Source organism: Aethalodelphis obliquidens, unplaced genomic scaffold (assembly GCF_003676395.1).
Source record: "Aethalodelphis obliquidens isolate GAN/ISIS:26980383/991018 unplaced genomic scaffold, ASM367639v1 scaffold7, whole genome shotgun sequence".
NCBI lineage: Eukaryota > Metazoa > Chordata > Mammalia > Artiodactyla > Delphinidae > Aethalodelphis > Aethalodelphis obliquidens.
In genome coordinates, this window is record NW_020837951.1 from 63,333,563 (window position 1) to 63,354,328 (window position 20,766).

The 20,766-nt window shown below is 37.8% G+C and overlaps 1 protein-coding gene across 10 annotated transcripts in view; it reads right to left on the minus strand.

The window, feature by feature from the left end:
* Positions 1–20,766, minus strand: part of NFIB (nuclear factor I B) — a 235,712-nt gene that overhangs the window by 210,749 nt on the left and 4,197 nt on the right. For 8 of the 10 annotated variants that reach the window (XM_027105870.1, XM_027105880.1, XM_027105876.1 and 5 more), the window contains one exon: positions 17,309–17,840. In XM_027105870.1, the coding sequence (XP_026961671.1) occupies positions 17,309–17,840 (532 nt within the window). The remainder of the gene's footprint in view (positions 1–17,308; positions 17,841–20,766) is intronic. The other 2 variants (XM_027105874.1, XM_027105877.1) reach the window with 1 other exon arrangement.

Sequence of the window (20,766 nt, forward strand, 5' to 3'; positions counted from 1 at the left end):
TGAGACCATTAGTTAGTTGTATACTTTTTCCACTATCTTGGTCATTCTTCTTTCTCTCACTACAGGTGACCATTATCCTCTCTTTTCTACTGATAAATTATTTGGGAAAGGTCATCTATATTTTCACTATTTTTTCCTAACCCTTTAAAATATTGAAATGCTTAGTACAGAGCTCCCACTCAATAAATGCATTTCTCAACTGTTTTTCACCTGTATATCAAGTGTTTTATATTTTCCTTGAAAGATACATTTTAATAAATCCATACGTGTCCACTTTCCTGACTATATGATATATGCAGAATCATATTAATCACACACCAAATAAAAAGAATTAATGTACCATATCTACGTGTACACACACACACACACACACACACACACACACACACACACACACACACTCTTCAGGAAAACCTAATAATGACTGGTCAAATGAATAATAACAGGATAAAGATTATTACCGAATAACTATTGAGGAAAAGTTGCCAACACCAAAATTTGTTAGGCACTTAAAATATATGTTAGTGAAATGATTTTTTAAAATTATGTAATGTATTTTTAATGAATAAGACAAAGCAGTCCAAAATTATTCTTCAGAAAATAATCTTACACAAAATAATAAGATCTCTCTTCTCAGCTTTTTGCGGGACTATAATTCAGCGCTATCAGAGACACAAAGGAGAAAAAATATATATCCCCATTCGAGCCCATGAAAACGTTTGGGATTTTAAAGTCTCGGTTTCCTGCATAAGATACCAGTGCCTCAGGTATTCCCTGCTAGGCAACAGTTACAGATATGTTCTTTTTTCTTTCTGATTATGTTTATGTCTGAGATTTCCTGATAACCCAAATGAAAAGCCTTATGAAAAATGGATAATGTAAAGTATACTGGATTCTAAGCAGAAATTTATACAAGAATCCAGCATGTCTTTACGCTCCTAGGTAAGGCTATTTCGTTCAGTCACCTACAGACACTGAAGTGAGCATTATGATTCACTGTGCTTCTATATCGTTCATTTCTTTATGGATCGATTTTGAGACATTACATAGAAACTAAAATATTTTAATTTTTGCTATCATAATATGTTTCTTCCTACTTTTGGCAGAGTACTGTCCCTAATTTAATGCTCTGCCCCACAAAAGGGAGATCAAGTCTTCCAGAATCCTTAGTATAGGTGGTAAGCATTCATTCATTGAACAAATAAATACTCAGTACCTACTATGAGCAAGCACCATAGTGGTTGCTAATTACAAGTCACAGCAATAATTGCAAACATCTTACTGAGTATCTGCAATATGACAGGCATGGTGTTAAGCACGTCACAAGCATTTTCTCATTTCACCCTCACAACCCACTGCACAGCTCAAAAAACTGAATCTTAGAAAATATAACCAATTTACCTAACCACATAGTGAATAACAGTAAAACAAACATTTAAAGCCCCAGCTTGATTCTAGAATATGTTCGATTGCTAATACAGATACTACACTTCATATGGTTTTATTTTACTCATTCCTGAAACTTAAAGCACATATAAGATACAGACACTTCTTATACAGTGACCAGTCACCAGTGGAGATATAAAAGAAAACAAAACAAGTCTCAGTAAAAATTAGTTCTTCCCAGTTTGAGGAACTTTTAAACTACCACAGTAGCAGTTATCTGATTTGCCCTTAATGTTCTATATTCAGTTTAAGTAATTTATATTCATTCATTCCATAAATACTTATTATCTATTTTATAATGTGCTCCCACAACATTTCTACCGATTTTGCTGTCATTCACTTACATATACCCGACTTTTACTCATCTATTTTTCCATCTACAATTGTGCCTTGAAAACATGGTTTCAAGCTTTCCTCATAAACTCTCAAACCAGAAGTTAGCTGCTAAAAGTAGCTGATATTAAACTTTTTCTAATACTGCTAATATCTCTGCTTTAAAAGTTATTAATCTCTGCTATACTCAGGGGTGCCTTGATATATGTAAGTACATTACACGACACTCATAATTTACAGACAAATCTTTCATGTTATAAAAGAATTCTTACCTTAGCAAAAGGATTCACTGAAAGTTTCCTTTTAAAATTGAATGCCTCTTGTGAATTTAACATGTTTGGGTTTCTAAAATTAAACTAAGAAAAAATTCTTAGAAACATCTCAAATAAAAGAAGGCATATGAATGTTTGTTTTAAACTGGAAAAAAAAAAGCAGTTTTTTAAACTAAGATGAGAGATATGCACCACACAAAGGAAAATGGAGACATAGTAATTATCAAGCTAATCTGAAAATTGTAGACATCCAGGAAGCAGAACTTAAATCAGCTCCTCATAACCAGCTCCCATTTTTTCTTCCAATACCTGACTTTCAAGAAAAAGTTTTTCTTACAACCAGTCTCAAACATGACCTTTAATGGTTACTGGAAATCTGGCAGTACATTTTTAATGGATCCTTTCTGTTTTCCAACTACGATCAAATCCATATTAGTTGACCATAACTTAATCAGTTTTTTTCACCCACTGAAAAAGATAAAGATAGTCATCCTCATGAAGACCATAGCTATAGGGTGACTTCAACAGAATATATCCTATGAAAAGCTATAAAAGAAAAAAACTGAACTCTTGAATCAATTGGTTTCAATAAATTACAAATGATAACACATATCTTTTAATCACGATTTTTCTCTTTGTACCTAAAAAAACTTGCTGCTATGTTCACAAAATAACACTTTTAATTATTTATGCTTATTTATGCCCATGTAACAGTAAAACTAATGCAAACAACCAAAGTGGCTTTGGGCCTCTCTTAGACTCAGTACCCACAGCTGTAAAGTGAGAAGGTCTCTAGGGATTCTTCCAGCTCTAAAAATCTATGAGTTAAAGACCTCTTTCTTTAAAAAGCAAGCTTTTTATCTAGATTGAACCAAATGATTTGACTATTGGACTTTGAATTGAGCAACATGAAAGTGTTACTCAAGAGTCAGGTTACACATTTTCTATTTCTCTTTAATAAATAAAACGTATTAAAATCCCAGATTTAACAAGAGTATGCTAAACTTCATTAAATATTGCTTAATGTGAAGGGGATCTTCCCCCTGCCAGGGTAACCAGAAGCCAAATTCCTAAGATGCTGGAGCTAAGAGGGATAGTGGAAGTCTTCTGGCCAACTCTGTCACTTGACAGATAAAGAAACTGAGTCACTGAGAGGCCCCAAGTCTCCCAGGTACTTGCAGGAGGGAGGGCTACCAATTTTCCTCCCTTCCGCTTCAGCACGCTGCTTCAGTCACTATGTGGCATAGAGTGAAACTCTACATCAGTAAACAAAGGAATAGAAGAAGGTTAATTCCATTACCTGGTCACTAAATAATTTAGAGCCTTTTTTTTTTTTTTTAATGCAAAGACCTTATGTTCAGAAACTTACAGTTCAAAGTATGTTAAGTAAAACCATGTCCATATGCAGATATGTCTTCTCCCATATGCATCTTAAGAAAATAGCAAAGAAAAAAAAATAATTTATCATCAGCCCCTAGGAAACAAAAACTGAAATTAAAAGAAAGAATGGAGTAAATCTAAATTGTATATTTTCATTCCTTCTAAAAGGATTAAATAACAGAATTCTAAATGGTTTGTTTGTACTTTCCATGCAATATGTAGATTAACCATGAAATTCTGTTTGGGACACTTTGACATCTGTTTTCAGTGCATTACAATGAAATCTGGGGACTTGATACATACATTTGCTGTAATAAAACTGTCACTAATCAGTGTTTTCCAAAATATTGCCCATAACTATTACTATTCAGTAGTCTCATTTGCATGATCTAATATTGTTGCTACATCATGTTTTCCCTGACAATGTGTTAGCTGGTCCCAGGCACATGCTCTAAAATGGCTGCAAACCACTCAATAATCCCAGCACTTCCATGGTACTCTGTACATATGCATGCAATCTGCCCCAGAAATGAACTAATACTACATCCTTCACAAAATTTTTTCCCTGTAACTGGAATACCCAAGGTTGAATTCACATCCCCGGGTGTGAAAAACTCAACAAAAATAAAAGAACCCACATAGAGGAGGAAATTATGCCTCATGGGGCTTCCACAACAGAAGATGTAAACACAATCCTAACTCAGAACTCTCTTTAACAAATCTGTAATAATTCTGTTTGAATAGTGAATGCCCAGTCTGTCCTTAACTTAAACCATGTCCATGAAACACAGAACAAGATTGGACCAGACTTTGAAATTGGGTCTGCTTCATTTTCTCCAGGATTAATAAATAGCTGTATCAATGCAGGGACCAAGCAAGAAACACCAGCTCACAAGGTGTTAACACACCTCCTGGATATTAGATTGAACAAATGCTTCCATTTCATACTGCATATATCTGGTGTGTCACGAGCAAATCTTGGACCTCCGGCGGAAAGCGATTCTTTTTTTTTTTTTTTTTTGAGATTTTTCTTTTTAAGTGGACCATTTGTAAAGTCTTTATTGCATTTATAACAATATTGCTTCTGTTTTATGTTTTGGTTTTTTGGCCATGAGGCATGTGGAATCCCCGACCAGGAATCAAACCCACAACCCCTGCGATGGAAGGCGAAGTCTTAACCACTGGACCGCCAGGGAAGTCCCAAAAAGTTATTCTGAGAGCCCAAAAAAAGGTCTTCACCAAAAAAACAAAAACTTATGAAAAACAATTTGTCTACCTATGCTAACTCGAAATGAATTCCATATTTTATCAGTACTTAGAATCATATTCATTTTCCTTAATAGTCCAATATAATTTCATTTTGTCCTCCTATGAACTCATCTTAAACCTGAAATATGTTTCTCTATACACGTTTTATATTATACAAATGTTGGATACAAAAAGCAGATTAATTGTAGGCCCTAATACTGTGTTGTTAGTACTAAGAAGTCATTCCAAATGTTCCAAAAGGGATTAATGTAGTATAACAAGTCTATTTAATTATTGTAAGACCAGTGATCCTCATATTACTATAAGCAGCTTTTCCCTTATTTGGAGACTGTAAATAGAACAGATACTGTTACATGATAACTGTAAGTCTTAACCAAAAATATTAATGCTTTACCATCAGGAAATTTAAAGAAATATGTTAGCTTCACCAGGAGGCTAAGAAAGGCAACCAGTATTTAAGAATCATGTATGCATCGATTTGCATACATGGTCAATGCATATTGACCATTTCCGGTCAATATCAACTTTAAATCCTAAGTGCAAACAAAGCTTTTCAAATGTATTAGAAGGACAAAATACTAAATCCTTCTGCCATCAACAGCAATCCAGTTTACACATGTCAAAAAATTCTGGATGTACTTTTTTATGCACTAAATAAAATACAGGCTTCTTGATTTTGAACAGAATAGCAACATCAGGTATGTTCTCAAAAAGAAAAGACATGACACAGATTATTAAAAATTATGTGCCATAATCAGAGCAAGCTAATCAATGTCCTGATTCTACTTTCTGCACACCCTAGTTACCCTTTAACAGACAAACAGTGAGATAACTTTTCCTATTGACTCCTGGCCAGAAACCCTAAGTATAATTATAATTAAAATGCTGCATAGAAGAATATGAAATTTTTTTGCACTGCATCAGTGTGACGTGTGATTTAAGATATTTCCCTAGTAGAGACTGTGGGTATGGGCTAACCTGTCCACTTTGCAAATCTGCTGTACAAAGTAAGTGAGAGGAGCAACCCACCGCCCATGGGCAAGAAGCACCATGACTGGTTCCCCAAGGAAAATCTGGCCCACAAGAGAGGCTTCAGGACCACCGGATCCAACCAACCAGAGCCACAAAACTCAAGCGCTAATCCTAAACCTAATTTGGGAAGAAGAAGAAGATGTTTTAACCACTTCCCATTTGGCTTTCAATTGTTCTTAGAAAAAGTGACATCACTTTAAGTAAGAAATATTAACTTTTTTCCTCTAAAGATTATTTAATTCATTTTCTTAACACCATAAAAAAGGACGAGTGGGAAAGACTGACTTAAAGAGGAAGAGTCCAGTGGCAATAAAGTGAAAACAATTCACGTAACTAATGAAACATTTTGACTTTTGACCCAACTAGGGATCATTTTTAAATAAGACACTTTCAGACTTGAGTCTAAAAACCAGCAGCCTACTCCTCTAGAACAATCCAGTCCACAACATCACCACTTCTGTCCAACCAAATCTAAAACATAAGTGTAGCTCTCCCAAATGTTGGCAATTTCACGTTTTTATAACTAAAAGTCCTATGTTTTCACTGGAGTACAATAAATTACAAGTACTTCCTACTACACCCTTCACTTAACACAAAGTTATTTACTCAAAGAGCCAACTAATAAAATTATTTCACTCCTTCCTTTCAGGGACTCCTAGATTGATCAAGAAATTAACTCTCTGATAAGTCTGATACAGAGGACTGCTAAAACTGTACAGTAATTCTACTTTAAGTTGATATAAAAACCATATACAACTAGGAACATGTTCCTACTAGGAAATATCTATACACATCACTGTGATCGGGACTTTTCATTTTCTCTTTGGAGGGTCTTATCACCTGAGATACACATAAACTAATTGATGACCTCTCGCTGCAACACCTAATCACTCATTCTCTTCACTATTGGGCATCTCCTCTGGATGTCTATATTATGCCATGTTCCTTTATAAAGAGCAATAATCACTCTTATTAATAACATCATTGCTTTTACTTACATGAATTATTTCATGTAATCCTAAAACAGCCCTGCGAAGCGGGCATTCTAATCCTCATTTTACAAGACAGAAAACTAAAGCACGTGGAGCTTAAGTGACGTAGCCAAGGTCACAAAACTGATAAAGAGAAGAAGCAAGACTACGAAGACATGTCACATTCATGCGCTTATTCTTCTATGTTCTACAAAAACTAAAAGGCGGGAAGAAGGGAGATGTGCTCAACTGTGAAGGAATCCAAAATCCAAAGCTGACAGAATATTTTAAATGGTATGTTATTTACTCCTCAATCTATGAATGAACCATCCTTCTTAAGTCATTCCTGAAAGATCTAGGCCCTACTTCTCTCTTTTTTTCTCTACCTTCACTTCTTTTCAACTCTGCAACACACACATACACACACACACACACACACACACACACACACACACACACATCAATTACACATGATCCAGGAACTTAGGCTCTTTAACTCAGCAGCTGCGAATTGTTTTACATCATTTCGGTGGAGGAACTGAGGCAGACTTCTGGAAGAAATCACAGACATTTTTTAAATCCTTGGGGGCTGGCCGCTGTTCTTGTATCACAGTCCCACTGCATATGACCCATTAGCCCACTAACCACATCCAAACTCGATTCTTCGTGGACTCCACCACTGAAAACACCAATGAGTGAGCAGAAAGGCATGAGAGGTGTTTTCAAGTCTAGATTGGATTTTATGGACAGGAGAGAGACACTGAGGCTATTGACCAAAACCAGACGTTTCATTTACCTTTCTTCCTTGGATCCGCAGGATGCTGGATTATCAACACAATTAATGCTGAAAAGCATTTACATTCCTTGATCTTGTGAACATTCCTGGGGGAAAAATGGTTTAAAACAGCAACAACCAAAAAAAAAAAAAAGAAAGAAAGAAAGAAAAAGAAAAACTCTCTCACCTGCCATTTCAGATATTTTTTAAATGGGAATAGAAAAATTGCATGTTTTCTTCCAAGGTTCTTGTGCCTGGACCACATTGTCTCTCATCTGTCAGTGTATCCACACACATGGATAAACAGTATGGGACATACAAGTAAGGAAATGCGCATTCTAACTTAAACTTCCTTTTTTCCCTCTAATAATTTAAAAATAAAATGTAACAGCTTGGATTTTAAATATTTAATCTGGCAAATATAGGAAAAATCATGAACTACAATGTCATATTTGGCAAAGAAAAATTTGGTAGGATAAAAATATCTGTGTTTTAACATTTTAGACGGCATTTCCAATATTTTAAAAATAAAATTATTTCACTGCTTCGGAAGAGAACAGAGGTAAAATTCTCTATTTTTGCATAGGAGGGTTTCATAAAGAAGGGAAAAAACAATTTTTATATTTGTTAAAATAAGCATTGAATTTCACATGCTGGCAAATGTCCCCAAAGAAGTAAAAGCTTCAGATTTACCAATGGTTCACTATGCTTTGAAATTTAGCTATCTAAGTCGCAAGAATAGGTTTCCCCTAAAACTATAAGATGGACTGTGTAAAGTTACAACATGACTCTCATTTCTTAAAAATTTTGTTTTAATCCTACATGTTTAGTATACAGCTTTTTCCAATACCAGACAAGTTTAAGAGGTGAACTTTATAAGTCAGTCATTTTAGGACTTACGCATTGCTAATCCAAAGCATAACTAAATTTACCAGTTTTACCCTATATAGTGACAATAAAATATTTTTATTGTAACAGCCGAAAATGTTGAAAAGCAATTATTAAGGAAATCATAAATATAAAAAGCTGAAAAGCCAACCTCAGAAGAGAGGGGAAAAGGAAATGGTGATATGAATAATCATAAAACACGGAAACTGAAAATCTAAGCAGAAGAAATCCAAATCCCTCTAAATGCCAGAATACTACCCCCCACCTCCTGGAGCAAGGAGAGCTGCAAATCTGTCCCCATCGCTGTCAGCAAACAAAAGAAAGTCACTTCTACGGCTAGACCATGTCAAACAGAAGACATCACTACTGCGAAGGGACGCCTGGAATCCACTGGGGTGTAAAGTCAGGGCTGGGGCTTTTTGTCAGCTATTACCATAAAAGAATAAGAGGAAACAGTGACATTACTACACAATAGAAAGGTCAAACAGCTTGCAGCCATTTCATGACCCAGACAAGTCAAGGTCAAAGGATTCAGGTAGCAAGTTAGCCAGGGCATAAGTTACAACACAAATGAATTGTTTTAACACATCAGCTTTGGTCAATTAAACCTAACAAGGCAAGTTGCATCACGTAGCAGGGTTCCTGACACTAAGGCCAGAAGCTGAGACCAACCTCATAAAACAAGGCTTTTAACATAGCATAGCAAATTTAAGGTAATCCATCCAGAAACTGCAGATGTCAGAATAATAAAATACAAGTTGTCCTAAGCAGGAACATTTTTCACACTTCAGAATTCACTAATAGAGGGGTATAGACTTCATATTGACATACTCGGGTTATTAACATGGGTACAAATGTAATCCCCTACTCACACGAATTACAAAATACACCGTATTTCAAATAACTATCTTAACATCTGTGCTGATGATCAGATCTTTGTCCTAAGCTCTACCATTCCCTGTTAACAGCAATACATTTCCCCATGTATATTTTTCAATGTGAGTTTTGAAAAATGAAGTTTTAAAAAAAATCCTCAGCTTCACGCTGCATCAGAATATGTATTAGTGTCACAGTTATGAACTGATGCTTGTTAAATGCTTTTGTGTAGTTTTGTGGGAGATACATGTATTTTACAATTCAACTCGATACTATCTATTAAAGTTTCTACTTTGAGACATGGAGTTGACGCTAGCCAGAATTTTAAAACTGCACTATATTTAAAGAATTTTTTTCTCAAAAGCAATTCTTATTTTCTTTTTTTGCGCTTGTTTAAACAAATCCCATTTTCAACTGATTTGTGCTTCATCCATAACTTACTACATGCTCTGAACTGCCTTAAAATGGGATTCTGAAAATAAACAACCTCCAGGCAACTCTCAGCTAGTAAAATTACTTCATCCATCACCCCATATTTTCAATTATATAGTTCTTATTCAGAGTTCTTTAATTTGTCTGTGATTCATCAGTGCCGTCCTGTTTAAACTATCATCATAAACAGAGAGAATATGTGTATCTAAGTGTTTTATTATAAACAATATATTTATGCACAAGAAGAGTTTGCATTCCCCTCTTAGAACATTGCTTGATGTAATTTTGAGGGTATTTTTTTCTTGTATGTGTGGCCTTCAATTCAGCCTCAAGGTCTTTCCACCTCATTGGTTAATTGGTGGCCATTTCTTCCAATTTTCTGAATAATATAACAACCCAAAAGCCCAAGCATTCAAGTCCCATTAGCCTCACATCCTGTACCATCCAGTCTAATACAAACTAATCCCGCAGACTCCCTCCTCCACAGCACGCACTTAAAGTTCTCAAGTTCTCTGCAGTTTGGTGATTTTTTCTCTATGCCAAATCCCAACAATGGAATTCAGTGAAATTAACCACATCACATAATTAGAGTTCAAGGACCCAAGAATGTATTTTAAGATGAGACGACATACCACGCTGCCACAGAAAAGTGAGCTTGAAGAGGAAGCTCCCCTCTTGCTATGCTTGGCGCTGAGGCATGCTGCTGTAATAACTCCTGTTTCCCATCACGTAACCACTAGTCCTTGAGATTTCTAAAATTATTCCTCTGCCACAAGGATGGAGGGAAAAAAGGTTGTAAAACTGCTTTGAACATAACGTTGGCTCATCACTTGCTCTGTCACAGCGCATACATGGACAAACTCCTCAAGCGTCACAAGTTCAACTCTCCTCAACTTCAAACTAGGAAATGCTACCTTTCCACAAACTGCAGAGACACTTCCACCTAAAACTAGTTTCAGAGCCAGGGATCACTCTTGCCTTCGCCCATCTTTTTCAGATATTTAATAATTCCCTATTTTAATGAGCGCCCCTTAGGCTACTTCCACTCTCTGAAACCTTAACCTTCCCACAAAGCAATAATGATTCTTTTGATTATAAAGTCAGTTATCATGCAAGCCACTGGGATGACAGACGTGAAAACCTATTTATCGCAACTTTTATGAATTCCAGAGAATTCTGGCGCAGCCTCCCACTGGGTCCCTCCCTCTTCAGGTGTTGAAATTCCAACTGGTTGGCAGGGATGGCAGGGGTAAAAGTGTCACAAAACAGTTTTTTTAAGCCCACTGGTCTAGTTTCTCAGTTCAGTTAAGCAGAATGAAAGTTTATGAGACAGACTTTACTCATCAGATATGTTGGATTGTTGTTCCAAATTATAGTGCCAAACTTAAGAGTAAAAAGTTAACGGAGGGGGCTTCCCTGGTGGCACAGTGGTTAAGAATCCGCCTGCCAATGCAGGGGACACGAGTTCGAGCCTTGGTCCGGGAAGATCCCACATGCCGTGGAGCAACTAAGCCCGTGAGCCACAACTACTGAGCCTGTGCTCTAGAGCCCGCGAGCCACAACTACTGAAGCAAGCCCACACGCCTAGAGCCCATGGTCTGCAACAAGAGAAGCCGCCACAATGAGAAGCCCACACGCCACAATGAAGAGTAGCCCCCACTGGCCGCAACTAGAGAAAGCCCGCGTGCGGCTTTGAAGACCCAACACAGCCAAAATTAAATAAATAAATAAATTTTTAAAAAAAGTTAATGGAGGATTAAAACTTTAACTTCCTTTTGGCAGTTTCCTTGTAAATTCCAAATTTAGGGAAAAACAAGTAAGTAAATAAAAAATCCTACGAAATCTATAGTACAGCTATGTGTGGATATACCTCTTAGGTTACCACTTTAGAACACAGAAACTTTAAAGAATTAAAGCAGTGGCAACAGGCCTCCTCAATGGCTCCTGCCCAGCTGAGTCTGCAGGCACACACCCTGTATCTGTCAGGGAGCACCCCTTGGGAGACCTAAGCATCATCTCCTGTCATTGCACTGTTCCCCCAAATTACCTTGATTCCTGAATAATGAACATCATTTTGGTCCTTTTGCATATGGAGTTATTTTCCCACACAAGAGGCATAGTGCACTAAATTTGCAAATCCAAACGTGTAATCTAGATGAATATTTTTCATTACAAAATGTATAGTGCAGCATATACGGCGAGAGGGTATCATGCAGAGAGTGACACCCAATGCTGTCAGCAGGACATTTTACCAACCTTTGCTGCCTCCAAAAAGTGGATCATTACATACTTTTTAAATATTTGAAAATCATAATTGATATAACAAATGATATACCTCTCTCTCCCTCTCTCCTTCTCTCTCCTTCCCTTTTGAAAAGTGAGATCATATTAAGAGCAATTCAAGAGCTTGGTTTGCCATATCAGAACACAGATGCCAAGCTTTCCCAGCTGGCAACTGGGGCCTCCGAGTTTAACTCTTGAATTGTCCAGCAAAGCTATCAGGGCAGGAACATCATGGCAGAGAGGGCAAACTTCTGGCCTGTGTTTTCTTCTTATCAGTGAGAAAATTGCTAGGTATCTCATATTACAATATATGTTCCCACAAAGGTCTCATTAAGCCTAGGAGCAAGACAGGCCAGTAAGAGACCTTCTTTATCTGCTGAATTGTGCGAGAGCCAGAATGCAAACAAGTGTGCACTAGAGTTCATAAGTTCAGTCAAGGACAGGACGCTAGATGGGAAAACTTAACAGTGTTCCCCTAAATCAAACATGCATACAACTGTCATGCTTTCTGAGCATTTCACAATGTAAGCCCACCAATCCGTTTTAACAGATTATGAAAGCTTCCTTTTCCCCATAATGGGAATCTGCAAATGAAGTGAAATTTATTAAAAGGTTAAAATATGCTGTCAACTTGCAAACAATGATCTACTTAAGCTTTTCATAAAAAAAAAAATAATAATTGTTACCCAAAAGGATTCTAAAAGTCAGTAACTGAGGGAGGAAAACAATTCTTCGCATTTGCTTCCTCCCTAATGAGATGTGACAACCAGGAAGGATTCTATTTCAAAAACAATAATAATGATTACAACTTCCCCTGTAAACAAGTCACGTTTTTCACAATGTTGAAATGCACTTTGATCATCATATCAGTTACCAATAAAACAACAGAAGTTACCATCCACGATTTTAAGGATTCCACAAGGCTAAAAGGGAAACTCCTCTCTCGTGAGAGCCACGAGGTTCCAGGCCTCTTTAGCACTCCAAAACATGTTTAATAAGAGTGCAAAACACAGTCCAAAAATCAGTCAGGCTGAGTTGAAACTGGAATCTGTTAAATACATGACAACAGTTACTCTCTCTTGAGATCCTGAAACATCTTAGTGTGTTGTGACCCATCTCTTTCTTCAAAACCCTTTCCTGCCTCAGAGAAAGCCCAGCCCCCTACCCCACGCCACTCTTCAGACAGGACACAGTGTGGCCACTCAACGCCTCCACAGGCCAGACTTCCTTCTGTGTAGCCTTTTGGGTAGCACTGCTAATCCTTCTTATTAATTAACGAGATAATGGTGGTTAACCAGAAAGCAATATGAATGCAGACCATCTAGGAAACTTCAACCAAAATGATTTCAGCCTTTTGGTTGGTCTTCCTGACGTTAGGTTTCCTCATGAAGGTTTTCTCATTTCTTTTTTTTTTAACGTTTACCCTGTTACACATTACTAACTAGAAAAAAAATAGAAAGGTCCTCTCAGTGGGTTACTGTAAAATTTGGAAGTGTGGAAACTGAAGGAACTAAAAATTGCCTAAGAAATACGCAGTGATGTGACTGAAAGCCACAGTCAGTCCTGGCAAGTGCATTCCATGTCACTGCAGCCAGCTAGCCCTCCATACCCTTCCCAGAGCACACCCAGCATCCTACAGCGTACTTCTGTCCCGGGAAGGTGTGCTGCGCGAGGCTTGCCTGGTTTTTGTTTTGTTTTGTTTTGCTTTGCTTTCAAGAAGGCAGTAACAAAGACAATATGGGGAATAGGTACCACCTGCCCAAGAATCCCTGGACATCTTTAATATCTTGGGGAAAATGGAGGCCACTTCAGAGCTGTTTTTTCCTTTAATCTGTCACCATCTTTGAAAAAAAAAAAAAAGAAACCTAAAAAAAAAAAATAGATAAAAGGAAGGGTTTTCTATCAGCTAAGGTTTGCTGCAGCAAACAAGCAAGCAGCTTTCATTCAGGGATTGTCAAAAACTTTTCAGTGTGCCCACTGCAATGCGGATGCCAACCAACGAATCAAAGGCATTCAGCAACTAGACAAAGAGGGTCTGATGCCAACCTCGGTGCCACTGGCAACCATTATTGGCATCCAGCACAGTGTCTGCCTTTTTTTTCCCCCTCGCCTGGCACTTCACAAACAAAATGGCGGTTCTTGTAGCAACGAAACAGCCGAAGCGCAGCCCTCTGAATCAATACCGTCAAATGATTTTATGGATTTAAACGCAGGGACTCCCACATGATGTGTATATTTTAGGTAAAGTGGGGGGTGGTATCATTTTATAAATGACTATATTGAACATGACCCTTTCCTAAACATGGAGCAATACAAAAATGGACTAAATTGTGGTCAACCAGACTCTAGGCACAGAAGAGGCTGAATAACAAAGAGATTTATTTAGCTTTAAAGGAAATTCTGCCTTGCGGCCATGGGATGCACAAGTCTAATGAACTATATATCAAAACCGATTTCAAAATGCATACATTCTCCCCAAAACTGTATCAGATGCAGATGTAGCACTAGAGCTTGTGTCAAAGCTCTAGTAACTCTTTCCACATTTCAAAAAAAGATGAGGCTGAGGCTGCTGGGCATGAAAGAAAAAAAAAAAAAAAGTGTGGATTGAACCAAAAGAGAAAGAGGGAAAAAGCATAGGAAGTTGGTCAACAATGAACTTTATTATTTGTTGGTCTTTATGTCATCCTCCAGAAGAGATGCAGTTTGTGATCTTGTATAAATAACCAAGAGGACTATTGACATTTCTAGATCTGGAAATTGTCAATATATTGTAACATCACTCCACACTGCAATGCGGATGCCAACTAACAAATCACAGGCATCCTGAGCTAAACAAAGAGGGTCTGATGCCAATCCTGGTGCCAGTGGCAACCATCTTTGGCATTCTCTCTGTTCTTTCTCATGTTTTCCTCCCAGTCGTTTAGAAGTGGGGAGAGAAAGAAAAAAGGGGGGAAAGGTAATTCTGTTGCTCATTCTGTTGCAAACATTACATTTTTCTTTTCTGATTTTTCTTTCATGTTTTTCTTTATACTTTTTCACCTGATTGATAAAACATACTTAAGTGGGTTTTCATGCACTTAGAGGAGAAATAAAAAGTCACGATGGGAGATAATGCAGCCCTCTGACTGACTACAGACTTATATTTTAAAATTCTTTCTTTAATCAAATGCACTGCAAAATGACAATTAACCTACATTTGACCAAAGGAAAAAGATATAAATTTTGAAAAAAGGAAAACACAAAAGCATCCTGATGTGACTTTTTCAAAGAAACAGCCAACAGATGTTAAGAAGATATGGTGCACTCACAGGTAGCAGAAGATATAAATTAGGTGCGCAGTGTAAAATAATAAAAGGTTTTTAAAAGAGAGACTAAAAACAACAACAAAATCAATGTTTTATCTGAAAATGTGGTCTGCAAGAGTTGCTTACAACTTTATGACTATCATGACCGATGGTGCAATGCAGAAGGCATTTATGCATTTTTCTTTCTTCAATCTATCTTCACAAATCCAAAGGATATGTTCTTTATTGTCAGTTCATCAACCAAGAGAGTTGGCTGCCTGCCCCAGGAGTGAATGTACATGCGTGCACACCTCAAGGACTAGCCTTCAAGCAAGTTAAAAGGCGAGCAGCAGTGAAGTGCTTGCAAACCTTCCCTCCCTGCACTAAAAAGTTACATGACCCACTTTCTAAAACTTTACTTCCAGCCTTGACTTTCACGACAGACTTACAACACACTGACAGTCAATCCAACACATATATACAGCCCACCTTAAAATGTCACCTCCTAGACAGCTGTCAATCAAATTAAGTGTCATGTGTTAATGTGCTTTTATTTGGGGACACACAGGGAAAAAAAAAATTTTTTTCCCCAAACCGTCATTACTTGGACTTAAATTTTTCAGTGTATAGAAACAGTAAATGCAATCTTTCATTAAAAAAAAACAATATTTCCAAATGTATGATATCAAGCACCATTATTTAAAATCAAACTAGAAATTTTTAAATGACTTGTAAGCATATCTCTAAAACTATACCAAGGAAATACAAAGACAAAAAGCACATAGTAAGTACCTAGATTTCTGAGTCAAAAGAGTAATTCTGATATTTTATATTTTGGGATGATGATGAAGTTCATACCATTTACTAAATCCCACACTTATATAACACATATCAGATAACCGTCTGCCACCTGGCTATCTGCAGGCCACTTTCCCTACCACCAGGCCAAGTTAGAAAATGACCCACCACCTATGGCACATTAAACTACAGTCCACTTTTGGTAGGTTGTTTTTTAAAATGTTTTCCTATGGACTGTGCTAACACAAGGACATCTATATACCGATACATTTATTTGAAGCATTTCTTTAAACCTCCTTAAAGAAAATATATTAAGAAAAATAAAAATAATAAACATGTTTCATGAACCCAGAAAACACTCAGCAAAATATATCACCTATTTTTGAATCATTCAGGCAACACTTACACCACTCTCTTTATCAAGGATTTTTTAAAATAGGTACGGTATGCGGTTTCTGCATTCTTTTTGAGATTTATTTTAATCCAGTGTAACCAGTCTACTTTCTGTTTTTGTTCTGTAAGGAGAGCTGCGACTTCCCTCCTCGGTAAGTTTTATGAATTTACACTCAAGTAAACGAACAATATTAAGTGTTCCCAAGTCACTCTGGGAAAATATTATAACATAAATTATTTAGATAAGAACTATGATCCCTTTAATCTACAGCGAATATTACACAATCAAAAGTAGGTGTTGATAGAAATATTTAAATTAAATAAATCTAGGTCTACGTAAGGTATACTTTCTGATACTGGCTATCTTAAGCATTCTGTAATAGGAAATGTTAATTCTATTTTTTCAAGGCAATAGCACTAGATCCGTGAAAAAAGTTGATCTACCTCGTTAGTTAGGAGGTTAATACAAAGAGTGTTAAAGAACGGTTTGACTATTCATAAATCAAGTTACATTTTCAAACTGGGAAAAGATGACTAGATGTAAAGAATGTAGCCGAGGACAAAAAATGAAGTGTAATAAACACTTCGGACTATTCTGTGTCTTTGAAAAAGTGTATTATTTCAAAGACACTTGAAAACACATCTCTTTGTGGTCTTTAAATATCCATGCCTATCCAGGTAGGAAAGCTCCATGTCTATTTCCATAGCTTGCGCATGGCAGTGGACAAGCAAGTGGAGGAGGGCATGCCACTCTCCCCAGAGCAGGTGAACGAGACCTAGGCGCCTCCAGGACCATCTAACCCAAGCCAGGCGTTCCTTGTGTGGGGTTTGCGGGCAGTGTGTGCCGGGCTAGAAGAAAGAACAATCTGCTCCTACCTTGCTCCTGCACGTAGTATGCCAAAAACAAATCAAGCTCCTTAACTGATACTGTGATATGATGTGGCTGGACACAAAGTGCTGGGTTTGTGCAATGTGGGGATTTCATGAGCCGCTCTCCATCGGTACTTTCCAAGGGGATGCCTTTGAACAGGATCACCATGACTAGATCCAGACGCCAGACTTTGTCTGCCTGTCGCAGGCAGTCGATTCTCCTAATCTTACCCTTCTGGTCGGGATTGGATAAGACACAGCACGGGTGCTTCTTGCCAGTCACGGTGAGCACAAAGTCCTCTCGGTACTCCTGGCGGATATCTTTGCGCAGTTTGGCCAGGAGCCTGGATGCCCACTTCTGTTTGATTTCAGGCTTTTCGCTGAGAAGCTCATCTTTGACTGCTCTTTCTTCATCCTTTGACATTCGCTTCTCGTGCTTTTTAAAGTATTTGCGTTTCCGAGCCTGCAGGTTGAACCAAGTATAGGCAATTGCACGGACGTGTGGAAGTAGTGCCTCGATGAATGGGTGAAATTCATCCTGTGGAAGATGAGGAGGAAAAAGAAGACATACACAGTCAGTTTAGTTTTTTAAAGGCTCCAAAACATCAGACCACAACCCCTTCCCAATTCGGTACCAAGAGTTATGCACAAAAATAACATTCTTTTCTTATTTAAAATGATCAAAATAGCAGGACCAGAAGAAAATAAAGTATGCCAAGCTGCCCCCTTTCCACCAAAACTCACAGGTTGATTCTCCCTCCTAAAAAAGAAAATAAGGTTTATATTTGTATTTCCACTCTGGCCCCATCCCCCTCATTCCCACCATGTATCCTACATTCTTTAAAACGTAAGCGACCAAGATGCTTGGCACCTAATTCAATATTTAAATATTTGATTGACCAACTAACACTAAGCAGTACCATTTTACAAAGAACACAGTGAGATTTTTTTTTTTTAATCGGAGCAGAGCTGTTCAGAAGGCAGGAGCGATGCCACAGTTCATTTCTCTTCTCTGTGGCACAGAAACACAAAGCATATAGATGCTCAGTGTAATGCCACACAGTTCCCGCTTTTGGAGCATGCTCTCAGCAAGAGGCTGCTGGTGGCACAAAGAGCATGCGCCATTAAACTTGATCCATTTTCTTATCAAACGTCCAACATTCCAACACTGAAACAGCACCATTCCAAGAGTGGTAACTAGAGAAACTGGTATACAGTGAGGGAAAGTGGGCAAAGGACACAGCTTGTCGTATCAGTGTCCTGAACAGAAGGTTTCCATACTTTGAGCAGCGCATTCCCTCCCTCTACCAGCAACGCTGGCCCCCAACACACACACACACACACACACACACACACACACACACACGCGCGCGCGCGCACGCGCGCGCTGCTACTCTCTAACAGACCCACAGACACGCTCTTGCATTTTTAAATAAAAGTTTCTAAAGTTGAAACAAAATTGACTCGGATGTTCTTCCGGCAGCTTTCCTATAGAGTCTGAAGCCCCACAGAGTCAGTTAATTTGTTAACCGATCACATGAGTGTGGCAATTATTCTAAACCCCTTAAAAATCAATCTGAGGTGAACAATGAAAAATGGCAACTTGGCACCAACTTTACATTCTTTGTGTCTCTGCATGCAGTGGCAGGGTGACACCAGGAGTGCACCGCTGGTCACTCCCTGCTTTTGTGGAATCAATACAATTCATCTGCTACGCCTCTGAATTCTTGGACAGGGCTGTGGGTGCCCGTATGCATGGACTTGTGAATCTGCACGTGGAGAGATCCCGTCTTGTGAATTAAGTGGTTTACCTTAGGCTCCTGCGTTTTTCCTGCCTGTTTCATGTACGCCTTTTATAAGGGAGGGAGGCGGCGACGAGTGGCAGATAATTTGCACCTCCAGTTATTTCAAGTTACTTCCCAAAGCAGTCAGTATTTCATTACTTCCTGCCATAGGTAAAACCTGTCTCCTAAGCTCAGGCCTCTTACTGTTCCGAGAAAGAGCTTAACATCCAGTCGTGCACACTGTATGCGGGCAATAAGGCCAGATCTGAAACAAATGAGAACTTCCACTGCGGCCACTTTTCTGGTCACTGTATTGTCACCTCAACCACAAAATAACTTTCTCTAACTGTTTATATCCCAAGTTAACACTGACATCTTAGGGCTGGTCACCCTGAACTATGTGGAATAAATTCTGTTTAATCAGCAGACTGATGAATTCCATCAGGTAAAAATGATGAAAGTATCACAAATGACACTCTAACAAAGAAGACACCCCCAAACTCCCATAGAGTTATGAACTCATTTTTAAGATCAGATTCAAAGTTTCAACGCTAAAGACTGCAGCATGTTCGCAGTCTGCAGTTCAGATCCGGAAGAGGTGTACATCCCATCCAATCAATAATGCAGTTTTCAAGTGTTTTAACATATTGCTGTAAAATGTTTCTAGAGCAGAATAAACCTAAATCAAAATTTTATAACAATACAGAATGTAGATGATTACATCACAGCATGAGGCATAACCAAATGCCATAGAGGAAATCATTAAACCGATCAGTAGTTTCCAGCAGAGATTTGAACAATTCAGTTACTATGCGAGCACATTAAACTAGGCCATGGAAAGAGTTAAACCACAATCTGTTCTTTGTGTGGGAAGGCAGCCCTGCTCACAGCAACCACAGCCCATGATAAGACCTCCCTATCTCCATATACTTTCTGATGCCATGCTTTCAGCATTCACTGTAACTACAAAAACTTTGTTTATCCCCCTTAGAAATATATACAAAAGGAAACCCTGCTCAAGGAGATGTGGACTCAAACATGCTTTGGGAACTCACTTCCTATATTCTGACTTTAACTATGATTTATTGATATGATCAAAAAACATACATATATACTCATGAACTAAAAACTTGAGATGTAAAGAGTACATGGGGGCGGGAGGAGCTTTGCCTCACTCACTTTACCCTTGCCATACTTTTAAAAATACGATATTATTTTAACAGATATTAAGCAATGTGTTAACTTCTAAGTACTTTTATCCTTAAGTACTATGTTCAGTAACATTTCATTTTCCTATAAAGACATCAAACATACTTTGATTAAATTTGTTTGAGCTTCCAATCATCTATCATGTAACAGATCTCAAAATTTTAATAACTTAGTTAAACAATCAAAATGCAAATGTGAGGGCTGAATTTGGAATTTCTTAGCAAATGCACACAAAACAATGTTTTTTAAGGTTGCCTTGAGTTTGTTGCCAATGCTGCCAAGTAATGTTTTAAAACATACTTTTTTCCTATTGATAAATAGAAGTAGCAAACTTTCTCAGTCCACAGTTGCCTTATAAATATCTTTCAGGGCTTTACTATTATGTGAATTCCTTTCAAGCAAAACACTTACTTCTGCCATGGAGACATATCCTCAAAAAAGTGATAAGTAGAGATTTTCAGCAAGTCACAT